The 27,057-nt window shown below is 44.4% G+C and overlaps 3 protein-coding genes across 3 annotated transcripts in view; 1 reads left to right on the forward strand and 2 right to left on the reverse strand.

The window, feature by feature from the left end:
* LOC121606361 (zinc finger SWIM domain-containing protein 6) overlaps nucleotides 1–5,514 on the reverse strand; it is a 45,361-nt gene extending 39,847 nt beyond the window's left edge. The window contains exon 1 of the mRNA XM_041936629.1: nucleotides 5,049–5,514. Coding sequence (XP_041792563.1) covers nucleotides 5,049–5,481 — 433 coding nt within the window. The 5' untranslated portion in view covers nucleotides 5,482–5,514. The remainder of the gene's footprint in view (nucleotides 1–5,048) is intronic.
* A 3,406-nt stretch (nucleotides 5,515–8,920) lies between these two features.
* Nucleotides 8,921–11,153, forward strand: smim15 (small integral membrane protein 15). The gene is made up of 2 exons (XM_041936953.1): nucleotides 8,921–9,016; nucleotides 10,816–11,153. The coding sequence occupies exon 2, from the start codon at nucleotides 10,847–10,849 to the stop codon at nucleotides 11,069–11,071; it is 225 nt and encodes a 74-aa protein (XP_041792887.1). The 5' UTR covers nucleotides 8,921–9,016; nucleotides 10,816–10,846; the 3' UTR covers nucleotides 11,072–11,153.
* Nucleotides 11,154–12,467: 1,314 nt separating this feature from the next.
* Nucleotides 12,468–26,958, reverse strand: ndufaf2 (NADH:ubiquinone oxidoreductase complex assembly factor 2). The gene is made up of 4 exons (XM_041936952.1): nucleotides 26,760–26,958; nucleotides 16,683–16,772; nucleotides 15,642–15,682; nucleotides 12,468–13,284 (listed from the first exon to the last, which is right to left on the reverse strand). The coding sequence occupies exons 1-4, from the start codon at nucleotides 26,872–26,874 to the stop codon at nucleotides 13,042–13,044; spliced, it is 489 nt and encodes a 162-aa protein (XP_041792886.1). The 5' UTR covers nucleotides 26,875–26,958; the 3' UTR covers nucleotides 12,468–13,041.
* Between the last annotated feature and the right edge of the window lie 99 nt (nucleotides 26,959–27,057).

The following is a 27,057-nucleotide window of genomic DNA, read 5'->3' on the forward strand; positions in this document are numbered from 1 at the left end:
TGCATGCACACACGCTCGCACGAGAGAGAGACTAACGTGTTTCCATTAAGCGATGGCTGAAATGTATCCCATCTCCTTTCCATTCAGTGGACATAATGGGACAAAGGCCTGGAATCTGCTTCCCTCGGTCTCTCAGACACACACAGTCGGAGAGAGAGAGCACTCTCCCTGAAGACTCGGTGTCTCTTCACATGGATGTGGTTGCTGCCCCTCTTTCTCTCTCTCTCTCTCCCCCTTGGACAGCCATTTGTTTACACTAGCTCTAGGCTCAGCCATGTTTCCATGACGATACAAGCCCAGGGACAGTCACATGGCTCGGGGTAGACCTGAGGCACCGGATCCAGGATCACTCCTCCTCAAGTGGTCTCACCTCGGAGCCTGGTCCAGAGACAACGCCTGATTAACTGACTTCAAGGTTTGCTCCTCAAAAGCTCTCCTCGGCTTATTGTTTTGAACGACATGAAACATTTTTTTTAGGGAATATTTTTAAAAAGACCTGAGTCATATTGTGGCTGCATCTCTTTAAGCCCTGAGTCACAAGTTGAGTCTCTTTACAACAAATTGGTTTCAAACAGAAACACAGCACATTCGGAAGCGTTCTGTCTCTTTGGTGGCAGGCATGTGGGCTCATTCTCGACGGGCATTGTAAAAAAGATAAAGGAACTCTCTAACCTAACAGGAAAATAAAACCAGATCCACCCACATGAAAAGAAGCAGCCCACACACAAACAAAAAGAATAAGCCCTCAACCACCAAGAACCGAGCTCAGCCTGATAGCGTCTCGCAGACAACATGCTCATGCAAGATTTACGTTTGGCATCTTGAATTCTGCACCTTCGTGGACAAAATGCTTGAAATGTCGACGTGGGTCGTCGAGAGGCCTTCTGGATTCTTCGTTCAAAAGAAGTGCGGAGAACAAAAACGGGTGTATGTGCACGAGTGTGTTCTTGCACAAACATGCTCAGCGTTACTCCACCTTTGTAAGTGGTACAGATTTCTCCTTGGCATTGGGCTTACTGCTTTGTCACACAAACAATAACCTACCAGTGAGTGCAAATATTCTTTGTTGTTTTATCAGCTCCTTTGTCTCGTAGGTGTTGTCTGTGTCTATGTGTTGTATTGCTGTAAATCATGTCCGATATTGCCACAATGCCTGAATGCTAAGCACACGTGATTTAAATTCAATAGGAAACAACACGGGGACTTAGGGCCTTACAGCTCCTCTATTCACACACCTAAAGCATGCTTTTTAGGAGCTAAACGTAAGCTTTAGGAGAGTCTGTGTTATGATTTTCGCCATCTGTGTTACAAAAAAAGGAACAGGTTGAAAAACAGGGAACCACCAGCCTGGTTGTTATTTCACCGTTTCATTGACATCATGATAAAAAGAGGGTGAGAGAGAGAGAGTAGATGACGCAGAAACCTAATTAAGATTCTCCAGAGCGTGAACAAATTAACCTGAGTTATGAGCATGCAGAAGCACAAGACAGACACACACACATGCTCGCACACACACACCCACACCAATTCGTCTCTGAAATAGGTGGAGCAGAGGAGGATGACATTCACACTCAAACAGGCATGACTGCCATGGACATTCAGTGATATTTTAAGCAGGGGAAAGGCAAAATATTATAGGCTATCTAGTCCAACAACACCACCATGGAAAATACACCAAAATAGGCTACAGGATGCGCATATCTACTTTCATTCGACTTGAATTTAAAACCGCCCCAACAACGTGTCCACATCATCACTCAGATTTGGGGCAGTGGCATGATAAAATGACATGTAGCTTGATGTGAAAAATTTGCCTAACAAGGAGAGCTGGATAAATAGGCGGTAGCATGTAGCTTACGCTAATGACATTGCAGAGAGCGACATATGCCAGGCATCAGTATGTCACTCCATAGGGACATGGGGCTTACGGTAACAGGATAGTAAGAGTGAGGTGGTGTGTGTGTGTGATGGTGGTGGGGGTTGTCCCCTCCGCCCCTCCTGGCACAAAGCCCTGGAGGCAGACAGGGGGGGTGGGAGTTAAAAACACAGGGATGAGGGGTCAAAGGGAGGAGGAGTGGGACAGTGCATGTCATAAATGAATGAGAAAGAGGGGGTGAACTTGACCCAGACTGGAGGACTAAAACAGGAAGGAGGGTAATGAAGTGCAAACATGCTTTGTCATGCCAAGTTAGAGCCATAGGATTAGAATTCTATAATTAGAGGACGGGGCACCATAATACTAGCCTTCCTTTCAGCATGATGAGCTGCCGAGTCTAAATTACACAAGGGGGCCGGAGAACAGATGCTGTGATCAGAACAGGCAGTTCTGGAAGTTTTCTACACCGGTAAATGATGCTCAGCGACGGCACTGCACGGTCTGATTGACAAGCCAAAGAAGACTGAAACTTGGCACATCTGTGAGATTTGCTGATATTTCTGTGATCAGCTCGTGACAATGTAATTTTTATAACAGACAGCGGTTGTTATGGGACTCTTCTCCGAAGCTACATGCATATTTCACTTTATTCATTGTATTCATTGGCAGTTTTTTTTATGTATTATTACACACAGGACCTTCTCGTGCAGGTTGAGCTTGGGTGTGCGTTCCACTACCTGGTCAGCGGCTGACAAATTCATCACCGATTCGACAGTGGAAGGAGTGCAAGCCGGGGCTGTTATAACACTGTTATAAGGAGGAGGAGCAGCGGACTGCTAGATAACACTTGCATTCATATATGAATATTTATCTTGAAGGCTGGCATTGGAACAGATGAGCTCGCATGGGAGAAAGAACAACCCATCCATCTCACTCTCTCCCCTTCTCTGCGCTTCATTCTTTACTTTCATACATCCCCTTCTCTTGCAATCACCATTTCAATGCCTCTTTCCTCTTTTGCATTTCCACCCACTTTTTCCCTCTAGGCTTCCCCTCTTTTTGTTGATATCACCCGATCTATTGCTCTTCCCCTTAAACGCCACCCCCCTATCCGTTCTCTCTCTGCAGCGCTGATGTATGGAAAGAGATGGAGGAAAAAAGGAAAAAGCGTGTGATTAATGTCTTTGAGAAAATGATAAATAATCACAGGAGACTGGGGGCTGGTAGTTGGCCTTAGGGGAGTAAATATGGAGAGTTTTATAGCTGCTCACTTGGGAGAGAGGGAGGTGGAGGAGGAGATGAGAGGGGGAGGAGAGGAATACGGCGACGGCAGATCCATTCAAGTATATTAGCTCCCCCCCCCCATACACAATAACCTCTGCATCTATTCTACTGCTCTGCTGTCTTTCATCATCAACACTGAATCCCATCCCACTGACAGCACACACACAAGAAGCCACACAAAGCCATGCACGCCTGTGTACGCACACAAACACACCCTCACAGCCACCCTGCACTTTTTTTTTTCCAGGCCAGACCCACTGTATGTGTTTGATGGGCCAATACATGTGGTGTGTGATGTGGCTGACAGCCCCCTCCCATGCTGCCCTGCTTTTAAGCCCTCATCCTCCAGTGGCTGCCTGTCCCCTGGAGTAGATTGCATCTTTTATTTATCATTTTCTCTTCCTTGGCTTTATCTACACCAGCTAAAAAAAAGAAAAGAAAAGAAAATTCTGGGGCTAAAATTGCAATCAGCATAACATGCCCTCCTCCTGCTGTGTACTCGCCTGTCATCCTCCACTCTCTATGAGCATGCAGGATGAGACTGACAGCCCGTGCAGACGAAGGCACACACATGCACACACAGATGCATGCACAACCCCCCTCTGTGTTTATCAAACCCCCACACATACTCTGTTCTCTCTCTCTTTCACACACACAAAAAACACATGCGTGGCCAAGGAAAATGACCCCGTTGCCCTCTTTGTCACTATTTCTTACTATTTTCCAAAGCGCAGACGCACGCGCCGAGAGACACACATATCTCCTTACTGACGCCTTACGCTATTTTACCCTGTGGTGAGTGTTTAGCTTCCTAAGGCCCCCAAAGAGTGAGCACATAAATGAGTCTAATGCTGGGGAATCTGGTAAACAGGCCAGAGAGGGAGGGAGAGCTGCCTGCCTGTCTGCCTGCTCCATGGCTACTATTGTGCACTGCACATTCTCTGAGCCCACAAGAGCTGAAGCCATCTCCACACAGATTCTTTGGAGGGATAGTAAGCCAAGAAGTGAGAGAGGGAGCGAGGGAGAGAGAGAGATAGAGAGGGTGAGGGAGGGAGGGAGGAGGAAGAAGATCATGCATAAAATCTTGTTTGCAGAATGCATTAAGATTCAGATGAACTGGGGGGGTTAATGGGATTAGAATCCTGAACCGTTTCCAAGGGTGGGGAGTCGGATTGACAGCTGAGTCTATTGCACTGACGATTGCAGTGAAATATTGTGGCTCTGGCAAAGGCAAGCCAGGCAGCCAGGCAGGGGGTTGCTGAGCCTACAGCACCTCTGTTTACTCGGAGTTTTAGCAGAAATAATGCAGCAGAGAGAGAGAGAAAAACATGCATCTTTGCCTCCACCAGCTGCATATAGCCTGGGCTTTAACTGAATATTGGGAAGGCAGCAGCAAAGCTTCAGTCTGTCTCACAAAGGTGTTTGGCAAACAAAATAGAAGCACTGTGGCTTTAAATCGCCGTCCCTCCCACCCTTTCTAAATATCGTCTATTTAGCCAGCGGTGAAAAGATATAGGGGGCTTTTGTCTGCGTACCCATTGGTGGGGGCATTGAGAGCTGGAAAGACATAAAAATAGGAACAAAGTGCTAAGCTTCCAATTGGGATGGCTCTGAGCAATTCAATGCGCGCAGCTCAGTGGGCAAAAACAAGGAGAAGTGGGCTACTATTACGGGCTTATCTGAAAATAGGCTGTTCTCACACAGCTATAGGGGCAGACTGGTGTGGAAATACCCTGCATTGTTTATAATTCACAAGGTTATGGAAGGCAAGCACGAGCCCTTTAAAAGTCTGGCATGGTTCCATAGAAAAAGGGAAACGGTGGGAGTTAGATGTTTTGTTTATTATCGGCTGTTTTCCTGCATTATTGTAACGTTATAGTCCACTCACCGACTTGCAATACGTTGTCCACCCAGCCACCCTCCAGCAGAGTGACACCCCGTAGGAAAGGCAGCTGGGTCTCGTCATTATTGTCCCCGCTAGTTCCACTTTCCTCTCCTCCGGCGTTGAAAGAGGAATACATACAGATCTCCTTCTCGCTTCTCGGGAATGACCAGTATACGATCCTCCGCTGGACGGGTTCCGGGATCCTCTCGAACCGCTCCTCCACCCTCTGAAACGGCCACTTCTCCGCGACTCTGCGTGCCGCGATGTCGAGCAACGACTCGGGGTTGTGCGTTTTTCCATTCCCCGACCCTCCCGGAGCGGACCCCGCGCCGCCACACAGGACTCCTCCAGCCCGCTGCCCCTGTCTGCACGCCGGGTTGTAGCCGGGCCTGCAGCAGAGCCGCTTGGCTGGGGGCTGCTGGACTCGCTCGGCCATGATCGCACCGCTTCCAACCTGAAGCGCAGTTCCTCTCCGATCATATAAACGGGATAAGGAAGAGAAAAGGGCAATCTCGCACCGATTGTTTGCCGTACATGGAGAGACTGCCCTTATTTGGAAAGGTAGGCGGCGCCTGTGAGTTCCGTGAAGTCCTTTGTGTTGTCAAAGTAACCAGGATGGGCGGGATCCTGGAGCGCTGCCAGCGCACGAGTGGCGCTATAAAAGGAACTGGAGGCGGAATTCCCGAACGTCGGCAAATCCTTTGTGAAGCCGTCCGGGAGCGCGAGGGCGGAGCCCCGGCGGCCGACGGCCTTTGAAGTTTCCTTCTTATTTGAGTTTAAAGGCGGGGACTTAATCCAGGGGCGGTCTCGCAGTTTCCCACAGGGGCAAAAGGGGGCAAGAAAACTGACTTTTTTTCCTTTGGAGTCTGTGCTACCACCCCGGGCTCCAGCTTCTTCAATAACAACGTGATGGTTGTTTTCGATTCTTCAGTCCAAAGAACTCTCAGCTGTCAAAGACAGAAAGGGCGTGGGAGGAGGAACATAAAGCTATGGAGCTGGACATGCTTGTCCTCTGTAGTCATTAATCAGTCATTTTGGTCAGCTGTTTGGCATTCTCTGACTGTGCTGCAGCCTAGATAGACAATTAATCACAAGCACACTCTGAAGACAGCCTCTCTCTCTGTCTCGCACACACACACACACACAGAATATTTGTCTCATTTTTAAAGAGTTGCTCTGCAGATTTTACACAGGGAGAGTAGGCTGTGGAAAAAACTTGTAGGCAGTTTATGTGGCCTCAGGGCTATGGGTCTGAGAAAATGTCATCAGGGTTACCTTGGACTAGGAAATATAAATTTTAAACAGAAGCCTGTTACAAACCGGGAATGTTGAGTTTGAAATATGTGGACACTAGTGATGTGTTGGTCGTGGACAAGTCAGCTCTGTGAGTGGACTCTTAAGCGAACGATGGGAGTTGCCGCCCACCGAGGAACCGTTTTAGTTTTGTTTATTTTTTGTAGGAATTGAAATAAGACAGAATAATTGGACGATGCTATAACATATATGTTAAATATGCTCCAGAAAATCTGATTTTGGTAACAACATTAAGAACCAAGTGTGAGGCTTTTGCATTATTGCATCAGTCATCAACATACAAAACCTAGTTCTATATAAATAAACGTTTAATAGACATGTGTAATACTGTTTGATGTTTTTACTTTAGGCTATTTAAGGTTTTTCGACCAAACAAAATGTAAAATTATGGTATTCTGTAAATTATAAGTTTAGTATAATTACAGTTAATAATCTAAGTGAAATATGTGCTCCCATCACTAAAAAAAGGCTAAATTTGGCTGAATTCTAAAAGCCATAAGTGGTACTAAGTTAAGAGCCGTTTGGGAGCCGAAAGAGCTGGCTCTCACTGCTGAGCTGAGCCAAATGATATAGCTCACTGGGAAGAGCAAGAATTCCAAGCACAAGCGGGCACTTACCAGGGATATAGGCTCTACAATGCTATCAAGTTGCCTATGTGAAGTGAAGGATCCAGTGTTTATGAAGCTTCACCCATTCTAGTGACTTCAGATCCAGATGCATCAACTATTTGTTCAAAAATCTTTTTAGTCTCTCTCTCAAGTCTCACAGCTTTATGAAAGTGCAACACTAAATTTCTGGAGTGCTCTCTTTAAGAGCTCCCGGTTCAGTCATGTTCTCTACTCTTTACTCACAGCAGTAGTTGAGTCTAGCAGAAAAAGCAAAATCAAAGGATGGTGAAAATTCCTCAAGATCAGGCCAGACTGGTGGTTTTTCCAGTAACCATTATGACACACACCACTAGTGGAGCTGGTTAACTATAAATTGTGGTGCAGTCATTTTATGGTCCTCCTCCCTGTCTGTTGATAATGGTAGTTCCATAGCTGTGTCATGAAAAGGGGGCCTACTTCTGTAGGAGTAAAATAGTCATCAGGGGTTTAGGGTGCGGCTGCATTGCCCACCCCATGGGTTCTCCCTGCCTGGGGACGCATGTAGCAGAAGCTAATAATTATAAGCATATAACAAAAAAGCCACCAGATTGGGGATATTTTTCTAAATTGTCTATAAAACTTGGCCAAAACTATGCTGGTAAACCAGAATGTGTGTTTGCAATGTGTCTGCATGTGTTCCCAGCTGCCCCTCTCCTTCCTCTGTGAGTAGGTCTAAAAGGCTGGCCTTTGAACTGCTCTGAAAGTGATCCATGCCGTATGGACAGAGCAGATGTGGCCTAACCTGATTTGGTTTCAATACTTCCCCACAGGAAGTTCGCAAAGCCAGCAGGTCCTCCTTTGTTATGTTAGTCATCTTTCTCAGAGGGCCAACGGAGCCTTTTGCTTTTTTTAAAACAGTTATTGCCTTGTTGTTTGCTATATTCTAAGCAGTTATACACGCTCAGAAGTTTCAGCAACAGGTAGATGTCATCTGATTCTATATTCAGAAACAAAGTGGACTGTTGCGTTTTTCAAGAGTTCTGTATTCTTAATATATATACAATATTTTACTTTAATCATTAGTCAGCAGTCATTGTTTTACACGGTATTCATAGCACACAATCATAGTCTTTCTGTATATGGACAGACAAGAGAGTGCTATACCCAAACTTTTAAAGAAAAATCGGGGGTTTTCAAACAGCAGCTGTCTGGTCACAAGTCTGCTCTCCTCTTATTATTAAAACATATCATAATACAGAATATCAAACACACTCATTACTCACAAAGATGCAATATTTGATTTGATTTCGATGAAATTCGCATTTTAAACTCTGCGCCATAAATCAATTAATCAATCTCAAAGGCTTTATTCTCAGAGTAATTCTGAGTGTGGCTAAATAAAAAACAAATAACATTATGCCACATGTTCATATTCCTAAAATATGTTAAGGGATAAGAGAAGAACAACAACAATAACAGTAACAACAACAACAAATGGTGCTGTTGCCTTTCTGTATTAATCACATTCTGTATATACTCTAATAGTATAATTTATTACTTCTGCTTTCACCCACTCTTCTACATGTCTATTTATTGTGTCATTTACTACATTTACTGGGTGTTCTTGCATAATGCTTCCTAAGAGCACTAAATCATCAAAGTAAATATGTGCACTACCACTTTACAGTTACACAAATTGTGGCATACAGTATTACAGCAAAATCACTTCATTAACTACAGCTTAATTTTAAGTTCTTGTGTTTATAGGAAAGACGTCAACCCTTGCAGACAACCATAATCAATAAAAAGGCAATAGTCCTTCCAAAGTCACCGCAGGAGAACGCTGTATTTGAATTTAGGAGCTTTTAGTGCAACATTAGCCTGTCCTATATTTTGATAGTCAATAAATCCGCTTTCTCAGGTTAAAGGACTACATTTCCCATGTTTGAAGGATAGCATCATATCCAATCACGAGCGAGCAGTGAGTAAGGACCGCACCAGTCACACTTCCCGGAACAGGGAGGAGCTGGCACTTATTATCGAGGATATAAACAAAATCACTACACTTTGGTAAGTTTCTTTTGTAATTACTTCATTTTTACCACCACTAACTAATACGGAAATATATATTCCATCTAGTGCTGGTTCGTCACATTCATATGCGTCGTTGTTGCGCTGTTTAGCCGAGAGTGCTCTTGCTAATTAAAGTAAGGCCGTTATGGATGGGCTAACGTTGCTAACGTCAGTAGAAAACTAAATCTGCCATCCGCATCTCAGAAATTCAAATCTAATTTTATTGGCAGACAATGTGAATTAGTTTTTCAGCTTGTTTGTATTAGGCTGTAGCCAAAGAAAAATGATTCGTGACGGTTTCTTTCTTTCATACTACTAACGTGTGCTAGTTAGCCGCGACTTGGGTCGGCGCTAACGTTAGATTGCTGGTGGTCATCATCGGTACTATGAGGGACTGTTTGGTCGGAGCTTACATTGAACTTTCAGTGGCTTGACACAAGCCGATTGATGACTCCATTTGTCATGGCAGTGATGCCGATGGGTAACACTGCGATAACGATAGCTTAACGGCAGGGCGTGAAAACCCTGTTGCAAAATGTATTGTAACTTCAGCTATCGTTAGAACTATTTACAAGGCTAGTTGTCATTTTTAACAAGATTGTGACAAATTATACGAAGTCAGGTGATTTGTTTTCGCCAAAAGAAGTTCTGAAATACTTGAGAGGCCCTGCTCAAAATGACTCAAATGGCTCCAAATACTCTCATAAATGTTCTGTTAGTCGTCTAAGATGCTTCATCGGTTCTTGAATGAGTTACGAAAAACCTGTCCGGATACCTTTGATTCAGCAGCACTGGGTGTCCTGTGACTTGGATGACTGAAAAACTGCTACTACTATTTCAGCGCTTATTTTTAACTCCCTCTGACCACGCAGCCCAATGTGATGAGCATCGACTTACCAAATTTAACTAATAGGTTTACTCAAAACATGAACACGTGATGAAGATCACTTTGGATTGGATATATGATGATATCAGTTTGTCAGCTGTCAGAGATTTTGCCATTCTGTTAATGCTAAATTGCAATATTTAGTCATACTAATATTACTAATAATGCTAGACCTTTAGAGTCTCTGCTCATTGTGGGCAATGCTGCCAATGAATGAGCAGGATTGCTGCATGTCGATATTCGTTTTTTTTTTCTTTGTCATTTTTGCCTGTTTTAGATAGGAATATAGGTTAGGAAAGCGGTACACAGGAAACAAGGGAAGAGAGAGAGAGAGTGGTATGAAAGGCAACAATATACAACAGCCTTAGAAACTGCTTCAACTTGTCAGATTTGTAATTTACTGTCTGGCCAGAAAGGTTGTGTATATCTGGTCTAAGGCAATGATTAACCACAGTTTATGAGAGCCCCATCTAACTTTGTCAGATTGCTTTTTGTTGTGCAACCAGCTTTCCAAACCCCAAATGTATTCAGTTTACAGTGCTATAAAGAGAGAAGAGCAACCTCACATTTGAGCAACTTGAACCAATAAATATCAGGCATTTTTCCGTAAAAAATGCCTTGAACAAAAAAGTTGACTGTACATTTCAGTCAACTGCTGTCTGACTAGTCTGGTTGTTTTATGTGTAAACAGTTTCTCAGTTGGTTTCCCAGAAAATGCACTATATGACTATGTATTTTATTGAAAGGTTGGCAATGAAATTGTATGCACTCTGAGAGTAGATTGTACACCCACCTGCCCACTCTTAATATAATTATTGTTAGAAGGTCCTTTGGTTGTTGCTATGTTATTCTCTATGTAATCACACTGCTCAGGCTATTCACTGCTTTCTCCCCTGGCACCCTTTCTCAGGTTTGATTAAGCCTCAGCGTTGCTGAACAGGATGATTGACATTCGGGCATGGGCAGAGTATGTGGTGGAGTGGGCTGCCAAAGACCCCTACGGTTTCCTCACCACTGTCATACTGGCTCTCACACCTCTCTTCATTGCCAGTGCACTGCTGTCCTGGAAACTAGCCAAGATGATTGAGGCACGTGACCGGGAACAGAAGAAAAAGCAGAAACGCCAGGAAAACATAGCCAAGGCCAAGAGGACCAAGAAAGACTGAGCCTTTGAGGGCAGAGTGAGGGCATAAAAAAAAAAAAAAGAGGAGCAACCACCATGCTCACAGCCCTCTTTATTCTAAATAATGACACGGTGCTCTTCCTTGTCCCAGCCCTACTGTCAGCCCAGGGCCACTATGCCTCATGTCCGGGGTAGGAGGAGGGACACTGGCCCCACAGGCCTAACAGTGCTGAGATGGACAGTGCTGCCTGGAGGAGGCTCCCCCAGTGGGACTTTGGTCAGCAAGAGCACAGTGGTCATCTGTATGATATTTTTATACAGAGAGCCACTGATAATATCGTGCAGCTGTTGCAACACCTCGCATTCCATTGTTAGCGTTCACGTTCTGAATTGATGATGTAATGAGCATACTGGAACTTTTTCCAAGTCATTTGCAAATGTCCAAAATACTACTTTCTAATCAATAAAGTTTTCATGGTTGATAAGAAAATCATGTTTTCTCTGTGTGGATTTAATATTGGACTGGAAAAAGTATCACAAGTGCTTTTAATTCAGTGCACATAAAAAGTATTCATCCCTCATGTTTTATTGTGATGTAACACTGAAAAAGAGTGCCCGTGATTAGGCTTTTATGTACTGGTTCTAATGTCAAAGAGAAAACAATAAGGTAACTAACTGAATTTAGGTTAAATACTCCTGTGCTTGCAAGGTCCCAATCGTGGTTAGTCCGTCTGGTCAGACATAAAAACAAAGAAAATATAAAAGCTGTGAAAGACTTGAACTGAATGAACCAGTATTGGCTAGATTTTATTGTTTTGCAATTATTTTATGTTCACCTATTTGTTATTAGTACTAAAAACTAACTACATTCACCGTCACACAGTGTAAAATAATAAAACATTCAAAAGTCCAGTGGGATGGATACTTTTTATAAGTACTGTGATTCTAAGTACGTGTAAACTTTTATAGAAGCAGTTTACAGAAACAGATGACTCTAAATACAGACAGGTGGACATGTGCACATTTCTACATATTTCTTTTCCCTTTCTCTTGAAATGTTATTCAGTCCAAGGCTCAGTCCACTGTTATCGTTTGAGAGCATCTGCTAAATCATACCAAGTCAGGAGACCACATTTTCAACTGCACGATCTCGGTTCCTGCTGCTCTTTCAGCTTGGAGTATCTAACCCTGCTGAACTTTCCTCGGCAACTCTGTGCACTCTGACCTCAAGTGAAAGAGCCTCCTGCTGGAGGTCAATATGCTGTTATATTATTCATTCTTTTGAGTTGTGATTTACAAGCAGCAGACACCAGCTCCATAATAAACAGACACATTATCACAGTATTTCATAACTACAGTTTCAAGACTCTATCTTGGCTGATTTCAGAGTGCATGTTAGAGTTAACAGTGATATTATCTACATACTCCCACATGATAAAAGATGCGCTTTTTCACATGCTCCTTCAACAAGTCATACTTTTCATCCTTAGAATGTCTGATGACTAAATACTTGAGGTCTTTCTGATCAGCTTGAATTTAAAACATTTAATATTTATCTCAACAGAATTTATTTTTATTTTTCCTACAACATCTCTTCAACGTGATACAGGTATTTGTATTTGGTACACTCAATGACTGCTACAAGTACAACCATTTGTTTTTTCTTTGTTTTATTAACCTTTTAGCTACATTAAACCATTGTGGTCACTTATGGCCAGTTGTACGGTCAAGATGAGTGATGGATATTGTCTTTTGTGTATAAAATATATACTGAGGAGTGGAAAAATAGAGCCCCTTACATAATGTAACGCAGTCCAATAAAACATCCTTCAAATAAATACTTCCTCGGTTACTGACTTGGATTGCATTATACTGAAAGGTGCTCCTAACATTAAATTTCAAAGTCTCAACTGAAAGTGAGTGACAGATTCGCATGTTAGTCTTTATTGCAGGGCTTTTCTTTTGGATTGCACTGCGTTGTAGAGCGGTCTCAGTGAATGTGGCTGTCTCTGGCTATTTTGTGGAATCAGGCATCCAGGAGCCAGGCTGGAATGTGTTCGCAGTGCTGACGGGGTCTTTGCTGATCTCCTGCTTGCCGAAGCTGGTGCTAGCTGCGTGGCCCTTGGCCAAAGTCTTTGCAGGGGTCGCCACCAGACCTTCCTCATACTCCTTGGCTTGTAGGGCCAGATCTTTCTCCTCCACTTCTTTGGCCTTCACTTTGATCTGGTCCCTGTAAGCATCATTCTTCAGCAGCTCCTATAAAATACACAGGTGGACACACATTCATATTCAGGGTTCTGCAGTGTTCACCAATTAAATCTAAGACCTTTTTAATACCACATAGAGAGGAATTTAATTTCCTTTTCATGGTCATACCAGTCAGAGAATGATGAAACACCAGTAGGAATGATATGGCCTGGAATTATTTATTAAGTACATGAATTTATTGACATTCATATCACATTTATGTCAGTACTTCCCAGCAATATAGAGCAATAATTCCTCGTAGTATTATGAATCAATTAACATGACATGGACCCAGACATGTAGCAGAAGACTGATGGATAGATGAACCAATTAGAATTAAATTTTTGCAAAAATCGACACTTCCCCATGATTAGTTGATGAGCTTCCTTCCTACTGTGGTTAGCAGGGTTTGTTACATGTTTATGCCGTTAACAGGAACTCCACAAAAAAAGGATTAAACGGCCTCCTGCACATGCCATTCACTGTCACAACAATCCCACTTGTAGTTTATAGATGTATAAAGTCTCCCGACAGCCCGCCACCACATACAAAAAAGTTAATGTTACTGTCTATGACAGGCAAGAAAAAATATTCAAGACCTTTGTAAAGTAAATTCATGACTTTTTAATACTTTCCAAGGCCTTTTGTAAGGCAGCTCAATTCTAGCAGATACTGTGATATCATGTTCTAGTCATCTGTGACACCATATATAAAGTCAGCATCATATTATCAATATATTTCATGATATATTGAAAAAATAATGAAAAATTGTTATTGAATAAACTGATCAGACAGGAATGTATTTTTTGTGCAATTCAAATATATTAATTAAATACCTGACTAATCAAAATTCTTCACATTGATGTCAAAATCATACAATCCAATAAAGCAGCCCTGCATTGTCCACTATGGCACTTAGATATGTTAAAGGCACAAGCGGCATGGCAAAAGCTCAGATGCTTGACAAATTCATTGTCATATCGCCCACCCATCATCTACCGAGGGCTGTTGTGTTAGAAATGTTGAGGTGGCAGTTTCCCGAAGATTTCAGAAAATGGAGTGCGACAGCAAGATTACTTTTTGGAACCTCCAAACTGTCCTGCAAAGCTTTCAATCCCCCATCCTTAATCAATTGCCTCTGTTCTGTCCTAGAACAAGGCACAAAAAAACAACTGCAGGGCAAGGCGAGAGGACCGACAGAGTTGCACTGGGCAGCTTCCAGGAACAAATGTGCGTATCTGTCAAATATGAAGTAGTGCATTTACTAGAAAAAGAACAAGCGTGTTCGGTTAACCTATATTGGTTCAATAAACCCTGGTTAAAAGTGTAGTGCTTGGAACAGACTGGTAAACCAACATGACAGGAGGTATTCCCAATATAAACAACCTTTCCAGCTCATGGAAACAATTATAACCTGAACAGTCCACCAGTGGAATAGTTACCCACTTGAGGCACAGCTAGTGTGTCCAGTGATGTTAGCCTCTCCCTAGCATGGGAAACTAAAAAGGAAGGGAGGACTGGGCATAATGCTGTTGTGTGTTGGCAGAACTGAAGGACTGGAAAAGAGAGGGTAGAGCTGTGGCCAAAAATCCCCGCTTTTGGGGGGAGAGACAAACATACTGAGCTGCTTTTCCAGCCTGTTAATGACAGGATTTAATCCAATCAATTTATGTCGGCTTGGACCGGGAAGAGAGGGAGCGTGACAAGGGGTAGGGTAATGTGCTGGGAGTGAAGCCTTGGCCACATCAACACTGTCCAGCTGTCGATGGCAGCTATTGGGCAGACGCAAGGCAGAAAATTGGAAGAGAATGTTCTGGCAGGAGAGGCAGGGGATGGCATTGGCCACTGGCAGGGAGAGAGGACAGAGAGATAGAAAGAGTGCCGGGGTATTGGCCTTCCAAGGGATTTCCTATAGACCCACATTGTGCCGGCCAAATAATTTCCAGCATTCTCACATTTAAAGAGCAATAAACCCAGTGAGAGGTACACGAGGGGAAAAACTGCACTCCTTCACCATTCCCATCTTGGAGACTGCCAGAAATAAAACACAAAAAGCAGAGATGCAGGCTTTTGCTGGAAAAAAAGAAAGTAAACTAGGACATGGTGTCAGTGAGCCCCTTGTTCAGAGGCTGTCTTTGCTCTCCGTCTCGCCATCAATGCACTTCAGCTGCTGTTTATTTTAACACCTGTCCCCCAAAGTTGCCGCATTCAGTTCGAAACTGTAAGATAAAACAAATCAAAGCCTTTCCTCTCCATCTCTGCTTCTTTCCCTCCCTTGTAACCAGTCCCCCAGAGTCCAACCATCAGCACAGCGGGGAGGCTAGAGGGAAGGCGGAGGGGAGTGGGGGGTGGGGGGTGGAACGTACCTCGATGGTGGGGGGCTCCTTCCGTTTGCCTCGGATCCAAGCTGGAGGAGTAGGAGAGAGGAGGAAAAAGAGAAGAGTGAAAACACCCACACAAACATACGCTGCACAAACAAAACCTGCAGTCATATTTAAAGGCTGCGGCTACGGCATCGCTGAGTTTCAGGGCACCGCAGCAGCTCAGTGCAACTACTGAGTAACCAAGCTCGTCGGGAAAACGCATCCAGGGTTTTCGGTTTGTTTTCTTTCATTTCACTTAGCGAACTATAGGGTAACATGCGGCGTGAAAACACATCCAAGTCACACACATGATGAAGTCTAAGCACCGCTGCTGCTTCAGTCTAGGCAGAGCAGCGCCGCTGAGCGCTGTGTCTCAGAAGAGAAAGTGTGGAGCCGCTCTGATCTTTGAATTTAAAAGTACACACTCTGTCATTCTCCATCAGTACCTCTGTCCTTCTTTCTCCTCCTGAGTAGAACTGTGTCTGTCTGTCATCGCTCTCTCTCTTTTCTCTTTTTAAGGAGCTCTATTTTGGCTGAGCTGGCTGCACAGCAGAGCAGGTTAAAGGGAGCCAGAAAGAGAGAGAGGGAGAGATTTTCGAACTCTTCCTCCAGCTAGCGCAGGGATTCTGGGCCTCTTTTATCCCTTTCTTATTTGCATCCTGATGAAAATGCATGAGGGATGGGGCGAAGCAGGATGAGGGGTTTAAGGTGGATAAAGCCAGTCTGAGACAGAGGGAACAGTTTGTATCCAGTTGTAAGAAATTTGAAACACTATTTTATGGTACGGTTGTATAACACCAGCAGAAGGCGTCTTTGATAAACTCATGAATACGCTTTCTCCAACCCCCATCTCACAGTATGATATAAAAAAAAAAATCAATGGATTAGCCTAGGCCCCAATAGATGCTGCCATGAATTTGTTATTCCATTCTATTTGTGCAGCACTTTGTGTACTCTGCTGGGTAGCTCTTTTGTTAACATTGTCATTTATCCATGATAGTGATAGTTAAAGTATGTAACAGTGATGCTGCAGTCCAGACTTACCGTCCCACTCCATCGGTATGCTGCCCTCTATATATTCATATTCTGTAGGATTGGCTGCCACTACCATCCGCTTGGCACGGACGAGCCTTCCTGGAAAAACAAAAAAAACAAAGCAAGACAGCGAGAGGGAGCACGAGTGAGATGGAGACGCTCAACAATGATGCATACAAAACGCAAAGGAATACAAACAAACACAAAGAGGCGCAGACACAATGCTCTGTGTCTCCTCCTCGCACAGACACGCAGATACAGACAGACGCACAGACACACAAATACACAGAGGGATGACAGCACTGTGACAGGCCATGGATGATTACCTCGTGGCCCTCGGGCCCTTCTCCTCAGATCTCGCTGAGTGGCTCCAAATCTGGGCTAAGCCTTTATGCAAATCAACCTCCCTTTAACCCAACCAACCACAGCCCCCCTCGCTGACAACCTCTTCCAATCACAGCGCTCTGGCTAACAATGCCCTCCAAAATCAACATCAAGCCGAGCAGGAGACAAAAGAGGTCAGATATCACAGAGAACAGGAGAGGCACGAGCTGCGTGGAATATTAAGTGCTCCTTTCCCTATCTGTATACAGCACGACGCTCGCTAGCAGCAAGGCCACCGCCAATTATTTTGGTCGAATCTGCTGATTAGACAAGTTTGGCTGGCACACAATGACATGGAGATGGAGGTAGAGGGTGTGTATGTGCGTGTGTGTGTGGGGTGGGTAGAGAGATAGAGGCAGAATAAGAGAGAGAATCTGAAAAGAGCCAGTTGTGTCTTTGTGTGGTGCTACACAGCTTCATACAGTGCTCACTAATAACAAGTGCTGCGTTTCGATAGGTTCTCCTCGCAGGTAGCCGGATGTCCATCCATCGCTCCCATCCCTCTGAGAAATGATGAAGCAAGGGAGGAGGAGGTGGAAGGAGGGAGAGGGAGAGAGAGAGAGAGAGAGAGTGATGATGCATGGCAAACATGGCTAGGAGGAGAGAAATGGATGGGCAAGGAAAACAACACGCTCCAAAACACAGACAATCTGTCAGGATTCCATCACCGTTTCTCCGCAGCTGACTGGACACGGACAAATGGAGGCGAGCACCTCCATGCACACCGCAGACTGATGGCCTTAATGTTTACTTCAGCCATAACAGATAGCTATGGCACGGGGATGGATGAATGATGGCACTCAAAAGTGGCAAAGTGTGTGTACGGGGGGCTGTGCTTATGCCTTTGTAATAAAAGTTTCTCAGTTCAGTTTAAAGCTCATTTCAATGAGGAGAGAAAAAAAAACATTTTTCACGCATGTGCTGTTCTGTAATTATGCCTTATGAGGATGATTCCTTTCCATACTTTATCCAGCCTATATAGTAATCAGGTCAGCTAATTAGGCTAGTATTGCTTTGGTTCTGCTTTGGTTCCCACTAGATTGTCACTATAGGGCCTCACAGGCTCCAGCTCTGCAGCTTTAGTTTTCTGATATCCAGGTCTGACAAAAAAAAAAAAAAAAAATGCTGCATTTCTCTCACCTTATCTCCAAAGCTGTCCCTGCAATGTTTAAAACACATCCTATTGATCCTCAAATTTGTTTACATATATGGCATAAAACGTCTTCTGAGACACTTTTTCCTAGAAAACCCCCACGACAGCAGAACAAAAAACAATTGCCAGCAAACAAAAGAGCGCGTTCTCTAGGCAATACTAACAAATACATTTAACAGGTATGCTAATTATAAACAGATTGTATCCATATTTGCATTGGGTGTGGGTGGCTGCAGACTGGAATGGTACAATTACGATACAGTCCCCACAAGCAATGTGCTTAGCTACAGCTAATGCCTAACTAATAAGCATAAAGAGAGGCACCCACTTTTTCTGTCTCTATCTCTCTCTCGCTAGGATGCATCTCCCCCTCTACTCTCTGTCACACTCCAACATGGCTCTCCTCTTGTCTTGTTGCTTTTGCAGCATGACTAAACCCCTTCCACCACGGCTTTTATCCTTGGATTTGAATAACAAATACAGAATGTACATATATTTATGAAACACGGCTGATCCTCCCACCACATACACACTGGGAGGAGGCTTGTCAGTGTGATTGGGGTGAACCTCGCTCTCTTGGTAATCTCAGATCTGGGACAAGTGCGGAAAAACACACAGGCCAAGGCTATATACCATTATACAATAACAGTTGAAAAGAAACGCACCACTTCTATAAAGAAAAACAACTAATAACCTCACAGGAGCTGATATACAAAACGATATACAAACAAACTTGTGAATTAAAAAATTCAACAGCAACTAACTTTGGCACACTGGGATTACAAAACAATGTAATCACTGCATGTAGCCCTACTCTTCATGTAATCTAGAAGAGCAGAGCACATTATTTACACAGTGATTTCTAATTTTAAGGGGCCCCCTGCAACTAACGCTCATTAATCTAGAGATTTTTTCCATTTTTTTGCCTCGTCTTTGCCTACCAGAACACAATCATCCAAGCATCAATGCATTTGTTTTTCAATCTAACAATTTAGTCCACAAGAAGTCAGCATAGCCTAAAGTGATGTCTTAAAATCGCTTACTTTGTCTGACAGTCAAAAAAGACGAAAGTACATTTTTTACAATGATGTAAAATACAGAAAAGCAATAAATGACAAATTATCATGTTCAAAAGTAACAAAGCTTTCCAATTGAGGCATGGCATAAAATCATTTAACCTTTAAGACTGAACCTGTAAATGTTGTAGTGTTACTTAAAATAATCAAGCAAGATCAGTTGATTATCTAAAACAGTCACTACCTATTTTTTCTGATTATTGACTGAGTTATATCGTCTTCATGTTAGCTACATGTAGTACACACACGCACAGAGAGAGAGAGAGAGAGAGGGGGAGAGAGAGAGAGAGAGAGGTATGAAAGGTGTTAGGAGCTCTCGATCTCAGCGGGGCCTTTGTGACAGGTCTGCCTTCTCATCACTCACTAAGGGAAACCTACTTACCAGTCACACACACACACACACACACACACACACACACACACACACACACACACACACACACACACACACACACAGGCTAGGGAGCAGGCAGATTAACCTGAGGGACAGGAGCGAGGACGCTGCCTCTTACCGTGAAGGACAAACGCAGCACTGCGTTGAAGAGGGGGAGGGGCCAGCGGCAGGAGGAATGAAATCCCACAGCATAAATATTCATGAGCCATCTCACCTGTCTGAGCGCGACTCATCTATGAGCCTGGCTGTGGAACCGGAGGGGGAGGGGAGAGAAAGGGAGGAGACAGGGAGGCAGGATGGGTGAGGGGTTGCCGTGGCAGCCAGACCGGGAGCCAATGAAACAGAAGGTACGCCTATCCTTCCCGTTCGTTAGAATAAGACGTGATGCACTCCGAGGGCTGCTCTTTGAACCCTAAACACACCCCGCTAAACTCCATCACCTGCTTCAACACACACACACACACACGCACACACACTCACAGACACAAACCCCCAACTTCACACATCAGCTCCCAGGTGAGTACTGCTAGGGGCGACCTGAGAGGTTTTTCACCTCCACAATGTCATTCTGGGTGTCTTGGGCCGTCTCTCTGGCGGTGTGCACTCTGCCTTTGATTACAGGCGCAAGATGTCAGGGGAACTTGCTTCGATTGGCAACATCCGGGTATGGAGAGCCCTAGAAACTCAGATGAGACAAAACAGAATGAGCTCTCTGCATCTGACTCCAAATAGTGGACCTGCATCTCATGCTCCTCCTCATCATCATCAATATAGTCTATCCCGAGAAACACCACACTCACTTGTCTCTGAACAGATTGTAGGGCTTGCAATGGCATTCAGCTCCAGCACTCCCTCTCAATAGACGTCAGAGAGGGCAGCTTTCTCAGGCTTCATGGCACAATATGAAATCTCATATCCCAATATGGGTCATTTCACACCCAGATAAAAATACATATCACAAGTTTACATATAATGACCACATGGAAAGGCCCACTTCTTATCACATTTTGAATGATATACTGGACAAATAAAAGGAACCTTTGTGCAAATTTTCAAGGACGCACATTTGACATGATGCTTGCACCGGCGCTAAAAGGGTTCGTGGTGTTTGAGTCTGTTTTTGGGGATGAGTCTGCGGCATTGTTTGCAAAGTAAGGTTTTCTAATCAATGCCGACTTCTCATACCTAAACCCCCTCCATGCGACAGAGGCGCGGCCCTCGTTTAGGTACGAGCTTCTTGTTTTGTCTTGGCTGGTCGGACTCCTTTTCCTGTTCGGAACGACCCCGCTCTGTGTGGCGCTTCCATGTTTGTTTGTGTCGCCTTCATGCAAATTTCATGCCTGCATCTGTTTCGTGCAGAGGAACGCAACACGTCATCCACGTGATGAACAATATTGCCGTAAACTGTGTGATTTTCAACACAATGGAAGAAATGATAGAGCTGAATATGAAACAATAGGTGTTTTTCTTGTCATATTGCACAGCCCTAGTTGTGCGAGGTAAAGCAACGACTTTAGGGCCTGACACTGGTGCACAAAAAGCGGTCCTGAGGCAGCGAGCCCATCAGCCTGGGTTGAGCCTACTTTATTCCCCTCCAGCTGAGCTGTGTGCTGGGGAGAGATGGGGGACCAGTGCGTGCATGGTAATGGACAGCTTTATGAAGATGGAGTGATCCGAAAAGCATCAGTGATACAAGGACAACCAGGTACCAATGCTGACACCGTCTCTCTTTCTCTGTTTTCCTCCAATCTCTTTGCCTGGAAGAAAAAAAATGGAGGGGATGTGTGAGGCCTGTAACCATGGTTACCCATTAGCCCTGAGCCTAGTGACGCGGGATGAGGTTTAGAGGGAAAAGGCCAGCCGTTGTTTTGCATCGGTTCTGGTGAGAGGAGGAGCTTAGGCGTAAAGTAGGCCTGCTGCTGCTGGTCTTTTTTTTTTTTTTTCCATTCAGCCCTCATTCTGTTTGTCCCTGTTGCTGTCGATCCCGCCGAGGCTTGAGCGACTCACGGCAGAACAGAGGAGAATAATTCATATAAAAGTAATAACATGCTGAAAAGAATACTGATTTCCCCTGTGTGTTACTTTTAACCAGACCCGTGTGTACTTGAGGGTGGAAGGGATGCTTTAGCCACTTCCACTTAAGACCACCCATCCTCTTGAAGTCTCTTCCCTGCCTGATGGGTTACAGAAAAGGACCATGGCGAGCCAGGAAGTCAGCCTCCTTTGTGAGGCTGTGGAGCAGTGCGGACACCCCTCCTTCCTCCCCGGCTCCTCTGAGGCCCCTGCGTGTGATGTCCATACACCAAGCTGTCCACCCCTTTCTATTCACCTCCATCACTCTCATCCAACCCCCTTCCTTTTCCTTCCATTGCACCTTCAGCCCCCCCACTCTCTCCCTCCATTAACCTACCTCCACCTTCTATCTCTCCCCCTCTATCTGTCTGCCTGTTCCACCCACTCATTTCACCCTCTTTCTGTCAGAAACCCTCCTTTCACTTTCACTCTCTCCATTCTTCCCCCACTCTATAATTTCACCCCATATGTCAGCATCCCCCTTGTTCTTTGTCACTCACTTTCTATACCCCACCTTCTTTTCCACCCTCTGTGAGTCTCCCTCGGCCTTATCTTTCCTCCCTTACTCCTAGCCTTATTTCTCTCTGCCTGTCTGCTTTATTAAAATATTCTGAATTGAATAAGCAGCGGCAGGCTCCAGGAGATGTCTGCTTGTGTGTCAGTCTGTCTGTCAGTCTTTCTGGCTGAGTTTCTGACAGACGTGGAGCCCCAAGGTGTCAAAACATCTCGCTGGCCATCTGACCAGAGAGAGACATGAATGCACCGGACAGTGAATCACATCCGGGCCACCTGGAAAAATGTATTTGATTAATCATCTACTGACTATGATTGCTGGCCAAACAGCGAATCAGTTTGCAGGAGGTTCAAACGCTTGCATTCATGTAAAATTTGAAGGTTGTGAGACGCATCAGCTGTAGATAGGCAGCGTTTAATAGACCTACAAATGCTGCTATTTGAGCTATGCCCATTTGCAATGTTCTGCCATAAGAAATAAACGTGCCTGTCTCTCATTTTCAGCATCTATCTTTTCAAATGCCTTTTTAATGAAGTAGTTAAGCCACTCCATGATGTTCCACCACACACACACATACAAATACACACTTGGCAACCAGTACACAGCAAGTTTAGTGAAGCCCACTTGGTTTGATTAAACAACCTTCATTTAAACCCCATGCATTGCAAAGCCGCTGATCAATTAACATGATTTACTGTAGTGGCTCTGGACATAGCTGTTCTATGGTAAACACAGACTTGGTGTCCTACTGTAGGATAGACCTTCCTTCATCACACCCTGGGGATGACTTGTGGCAGAATAAACAGCCATTTGGACCCTCGTCTCTCTCCGCTGTGACTCTTTCCATGGAAATACACGGCTTGAATCAACGCTCTGATGACACACAGCCATCTGTTGTTGTGTTAAGTGTGTTTGGGCATGAAGTGGAGAGAAAACACACAATGGCAGAATTTTTTTCTCTTTTAAAAAAACACGAAGCAGATACAATAGCGCGTGGACATGCACACACTCACACACACTGACACACACTCACACACACACACACAGTGTGTAGTTGCTATGCCACACAAACACACTGACACAATCACAGATACACACACTGGTACAACAATACACACACACACCTCCTCCCTCGGTCCCCAGAGTCGCCCATCCTGAAATAGCAGAACTGAGGCCTTTTCAGTTTTTCACTTCATAGAACAGAGCGGGGGAATCAAATAAATAATAGACAAAGAGAGAGGGATAGTGATAGGACGACAAGTCAATGCATCTTTTCTCGGCAACAGTGTGGCGCACCTCTGAACAACCTCTGAATCCCTTCCATTCTCCACACAGTGTAGAGGACCAATAGATTAAAACTGCATGGCACACACTGCTAAAATGAATAGCGCTAAAAATACATCCTTTTCACTGAGACATGAAAGGAAACTGCCTTTCCCCTGTCCAGTATTGAGCAGCCATTGATTCCAAGACAAAGGCTACACCTCCTCAAAGAGGTAAGAAAAATAGCAATCATACAGGCAATTATTTTCAAATGTGCCTGCAGCGGCCGATAATGTCAGCGCGCCTCTCTTCCTAAATAAAGGGAGGGAAGGCAGGCGTCAAAGCTGCAGGCCCACTGCTGAAGACGAATGAGCCCATCCGCAGAATGCTTTGCTTTCATCTGGGCAGCGTGACATGGCGCCCCATGCAGTGTGAGGCAGAGCGAGGCCTGGGGGACAGACGCATACAGAAAGAGAGAAGAATATAGATTCTCTATTGAGCTCTATGGAGCCAACACCAAGGCAAAGACCTTCTAAAGACCAGTGGCCAGATTGCCAGTGGCTTTCTCTTGTAGCCCTGCCATAGACAACAATCACTGGGGCTCCACAGCCCATAGCATAGTTCTCTCTCTATGGGGCAGCAGCACACAGTAGGCCTCTTTAGCTGGACCTTTTCTAAAGACAGAGACAGAGGCAGACATTCTCCCTCTCTAGGCATGTACTTCAGACTCAGGCCTTTTCATTTTGATGTGCAGCAGCATCTGAGGAGAGGGGGATAGAAAGCTCTCTGCTGGGTCTAGCCCTCCACACTGCTGAACTACTCTAATGTTGTGAATAGAAATCTTCACTGGACTGGCTTCAAAGAAGGAAAATCAAGAGGCAGCAATGAAGGGGATGGGCAAGCGGAGGAAGGACTAACTGGAGGCAAATAAAGAGGTCAACCTGAGGAGAAATCTGGGCAGTTGTTGAGACCAGATAGGACAGATTCACATAAAAAAAAGGAGTTGCTTCAGTTTATTTTTTCTGTCTTAGCAGCCATTAACGTCCTCATGCACAGCCTACCACACGCGGAATTGCTTACGCCCCAGTTTTCTAAAGTTAACAGATTGAGAGAGGTAGAAAATGGGAGCAGCAAAGCATGGATAAAGGTAGAGAGGGATTGACTGAACACTGGGGATGGACAAATGAATACAAGAAGTAGGCAGAGTTGAGATAGAGAGAGAGAGAGAGAGAGAGAGAGACTCCTCACCTACTTCAACCACTACTCGTGTGCTGCAGTGAAAAGCCCTGCGGTCCATGCCTTAAGGCCCTGAGCCCACGCTTGGCCTATCAGTTTAAGATCAAAAAGAGCTCGCTTTAGCAAGACATATGGACTGAATAATGCATCTGCTTTATTTCCACAAGGCTGAACGGGGTGAGTGGCAGAAAAAAAAGAGGCAAATGTGTGCGCCATATATTTGTATTTGTTTATTATGAATGTATATGTGAGCCCGTGTACATGCCTGTCTGGCGTTTATGAGGGTGTTTGTTCAGAACCAGTTTTTCAACAGGCCAACTAGCCTCTCCACAGTGTCAGTCATTGTGATTGGACAGTGAATACGGTAGCCTGTAGCGTGCTAGAAAATGGGCTTCTGTGATGTCTCATTTGAATAGTCTGACAGCCACGGGTGGAGGAGCAGCCTTGTAATGAATTATAAATACGAGGTGGGCGCAAGTTTCCCCGCAAACTGCTGAGAAAAGGTGAAGCACAAAGTCAAGTTCAGTCAGAAAGAAACCAGACTTGCATCCTGCCAGAGGTCGGTTCCTCTCCAGCAAAACAGAAAAAGAGAGAGAGAGAGAGAGAGAAAAGTAGCACTGAATGTATGCACTGTATGATATATACTGTATTCAGCCTCTGTTAGTCGAACAAAGACTGAAGTTGTACAATGTGGCTCCAAGAGAGGGAGACAAATATAAGTTTGTGTAGTTGGGATGGATTATTCCCAGATTAGACAAATACAGTTTCTGGAACGGGAGTCATCTCTGCTCAGCATAAATCTGATAAATATCACAAGGTATGTTACTAACATGCCAAAAGGCCACGACTGGTCAACCAGCAGCATCATGTCTTGACCAGGCAAAGGTCATGCTCTTAGGCCTGTGACCCCTGACCTATAGTCTGGATAGGACCATTGCTGATGATGATTTATGGTGTTCAAGAAAAGGGAAAGTGGGATATCCAGCCTGGAATCTGCTAATGAGTCAAACTAGGAAAGACAGGCGTAGCCACATTTAGTGCATCACTTATGTTTAATTCCTGAAAATTTCCATAATCTGTTTTCGTAGTGATCTGGTAAAAACACAGTTGGTTATGTCAGAGTGTCCTTCTTGTAAACACCTTACAAACAAAGTGTGTTGTGTGTTTCTCAATTAAGAAAGGCCCCAGTGCCAAGGTGCCACCAGATGCTCAGATGAATCATCATATTGGCCTCACCGTCTTCCTGTAACAGATAACTAGAGGACTTGCAGCAAGCCTGGGCAGCAAGTCCAAACCCTTGGCCTTCAAGGGACGGTGTGTGAAGGACACCACTGGCATCCCACTATGGATTAGCTTGATGACACAGTTCTGCTGCTTGGCTTGAGCTTTACATGTAGCGCTGCCACGTCTCAGTAGGGATATATGACCTCCTTCTAAATCCTCACCACAGACAAGTTACCATTTCATCTGCAACAGTGGAGGACTCTTTCCTCTTTGAAGGCGAGTGACAGTGGAGCTGCCATCAATTTGCCCCCCAAAATGAGTAAAATCCTAACAGCAGTGAGCTGCATTAAATACAATATTAAGAAATCTTAATAAAAACACTAAAAAGGGAATCCTCATATTGAGGCGGTTGCTCCATCTAGTGGTGAGATATTTTTACTACAAGGGTGAAAGGGTAAAGGTAAAGTCATCCACAGCAACACAAGTTAAGAACAGAGCGATGACATAACACAAATACATAGCTGGAATATCAAGATTTATTTTTAACCTGAATACTATATCCCTTGTTAGGTACAGAAAACACACTAGGCAAGAAAAGCAAAGATTGTCATAGTGAAAACAACCATAGTCTGTAAATTGCAGACAGAGGAGTGTCAGGGGCAGAAGAAGGATAAATAAAGTTTAATCGCTGCTATTTGAAGCTATCTTGATTAAACTGCAGGGATCAGACAGACTCAGGCTAATTTTAGCACAACCAGACTTGACTTACCTGTCCATGTCTTCTGTTCTGGGATCAAGTAATATTTATTCCCCAGATGATCTGTCCCGACGTGATCTCGTACTAATCCAAACGTACGCCGTAGAACGCCGGCAATCCTGCTCATTTTCACAGAAAAACCCGGAGGTTTTGGGCTGTGTTTTGTGTCCCCAGTTAGCTGTCTGCCCTCTCACTGGACTGTTTATGCAAGCGTTCGTGGTTCGGGAAGTGAATCAATAAACTGTTTTGTGATTGGACGGCTATATTTGACTAGCCAATCGTCGCATTCATCATAAAGCACGCGTGACGT

Source organism: Chelmon rostratus, chromosome 5 (assembly GCF_017976325.1).
Source record: "Chelmon rostratus isolate fCheRos1 chromosome 5, fCheRos1.pri, whole genome shotgun sequence".
In the NCBI taxonomy this organism is placed as follows: Eukaryota; Metazoa; Chordata; class Actinopteri; order Chaetodontiformes; family Chaetodontidae; genus Chelmon; species Chelmon rostratus.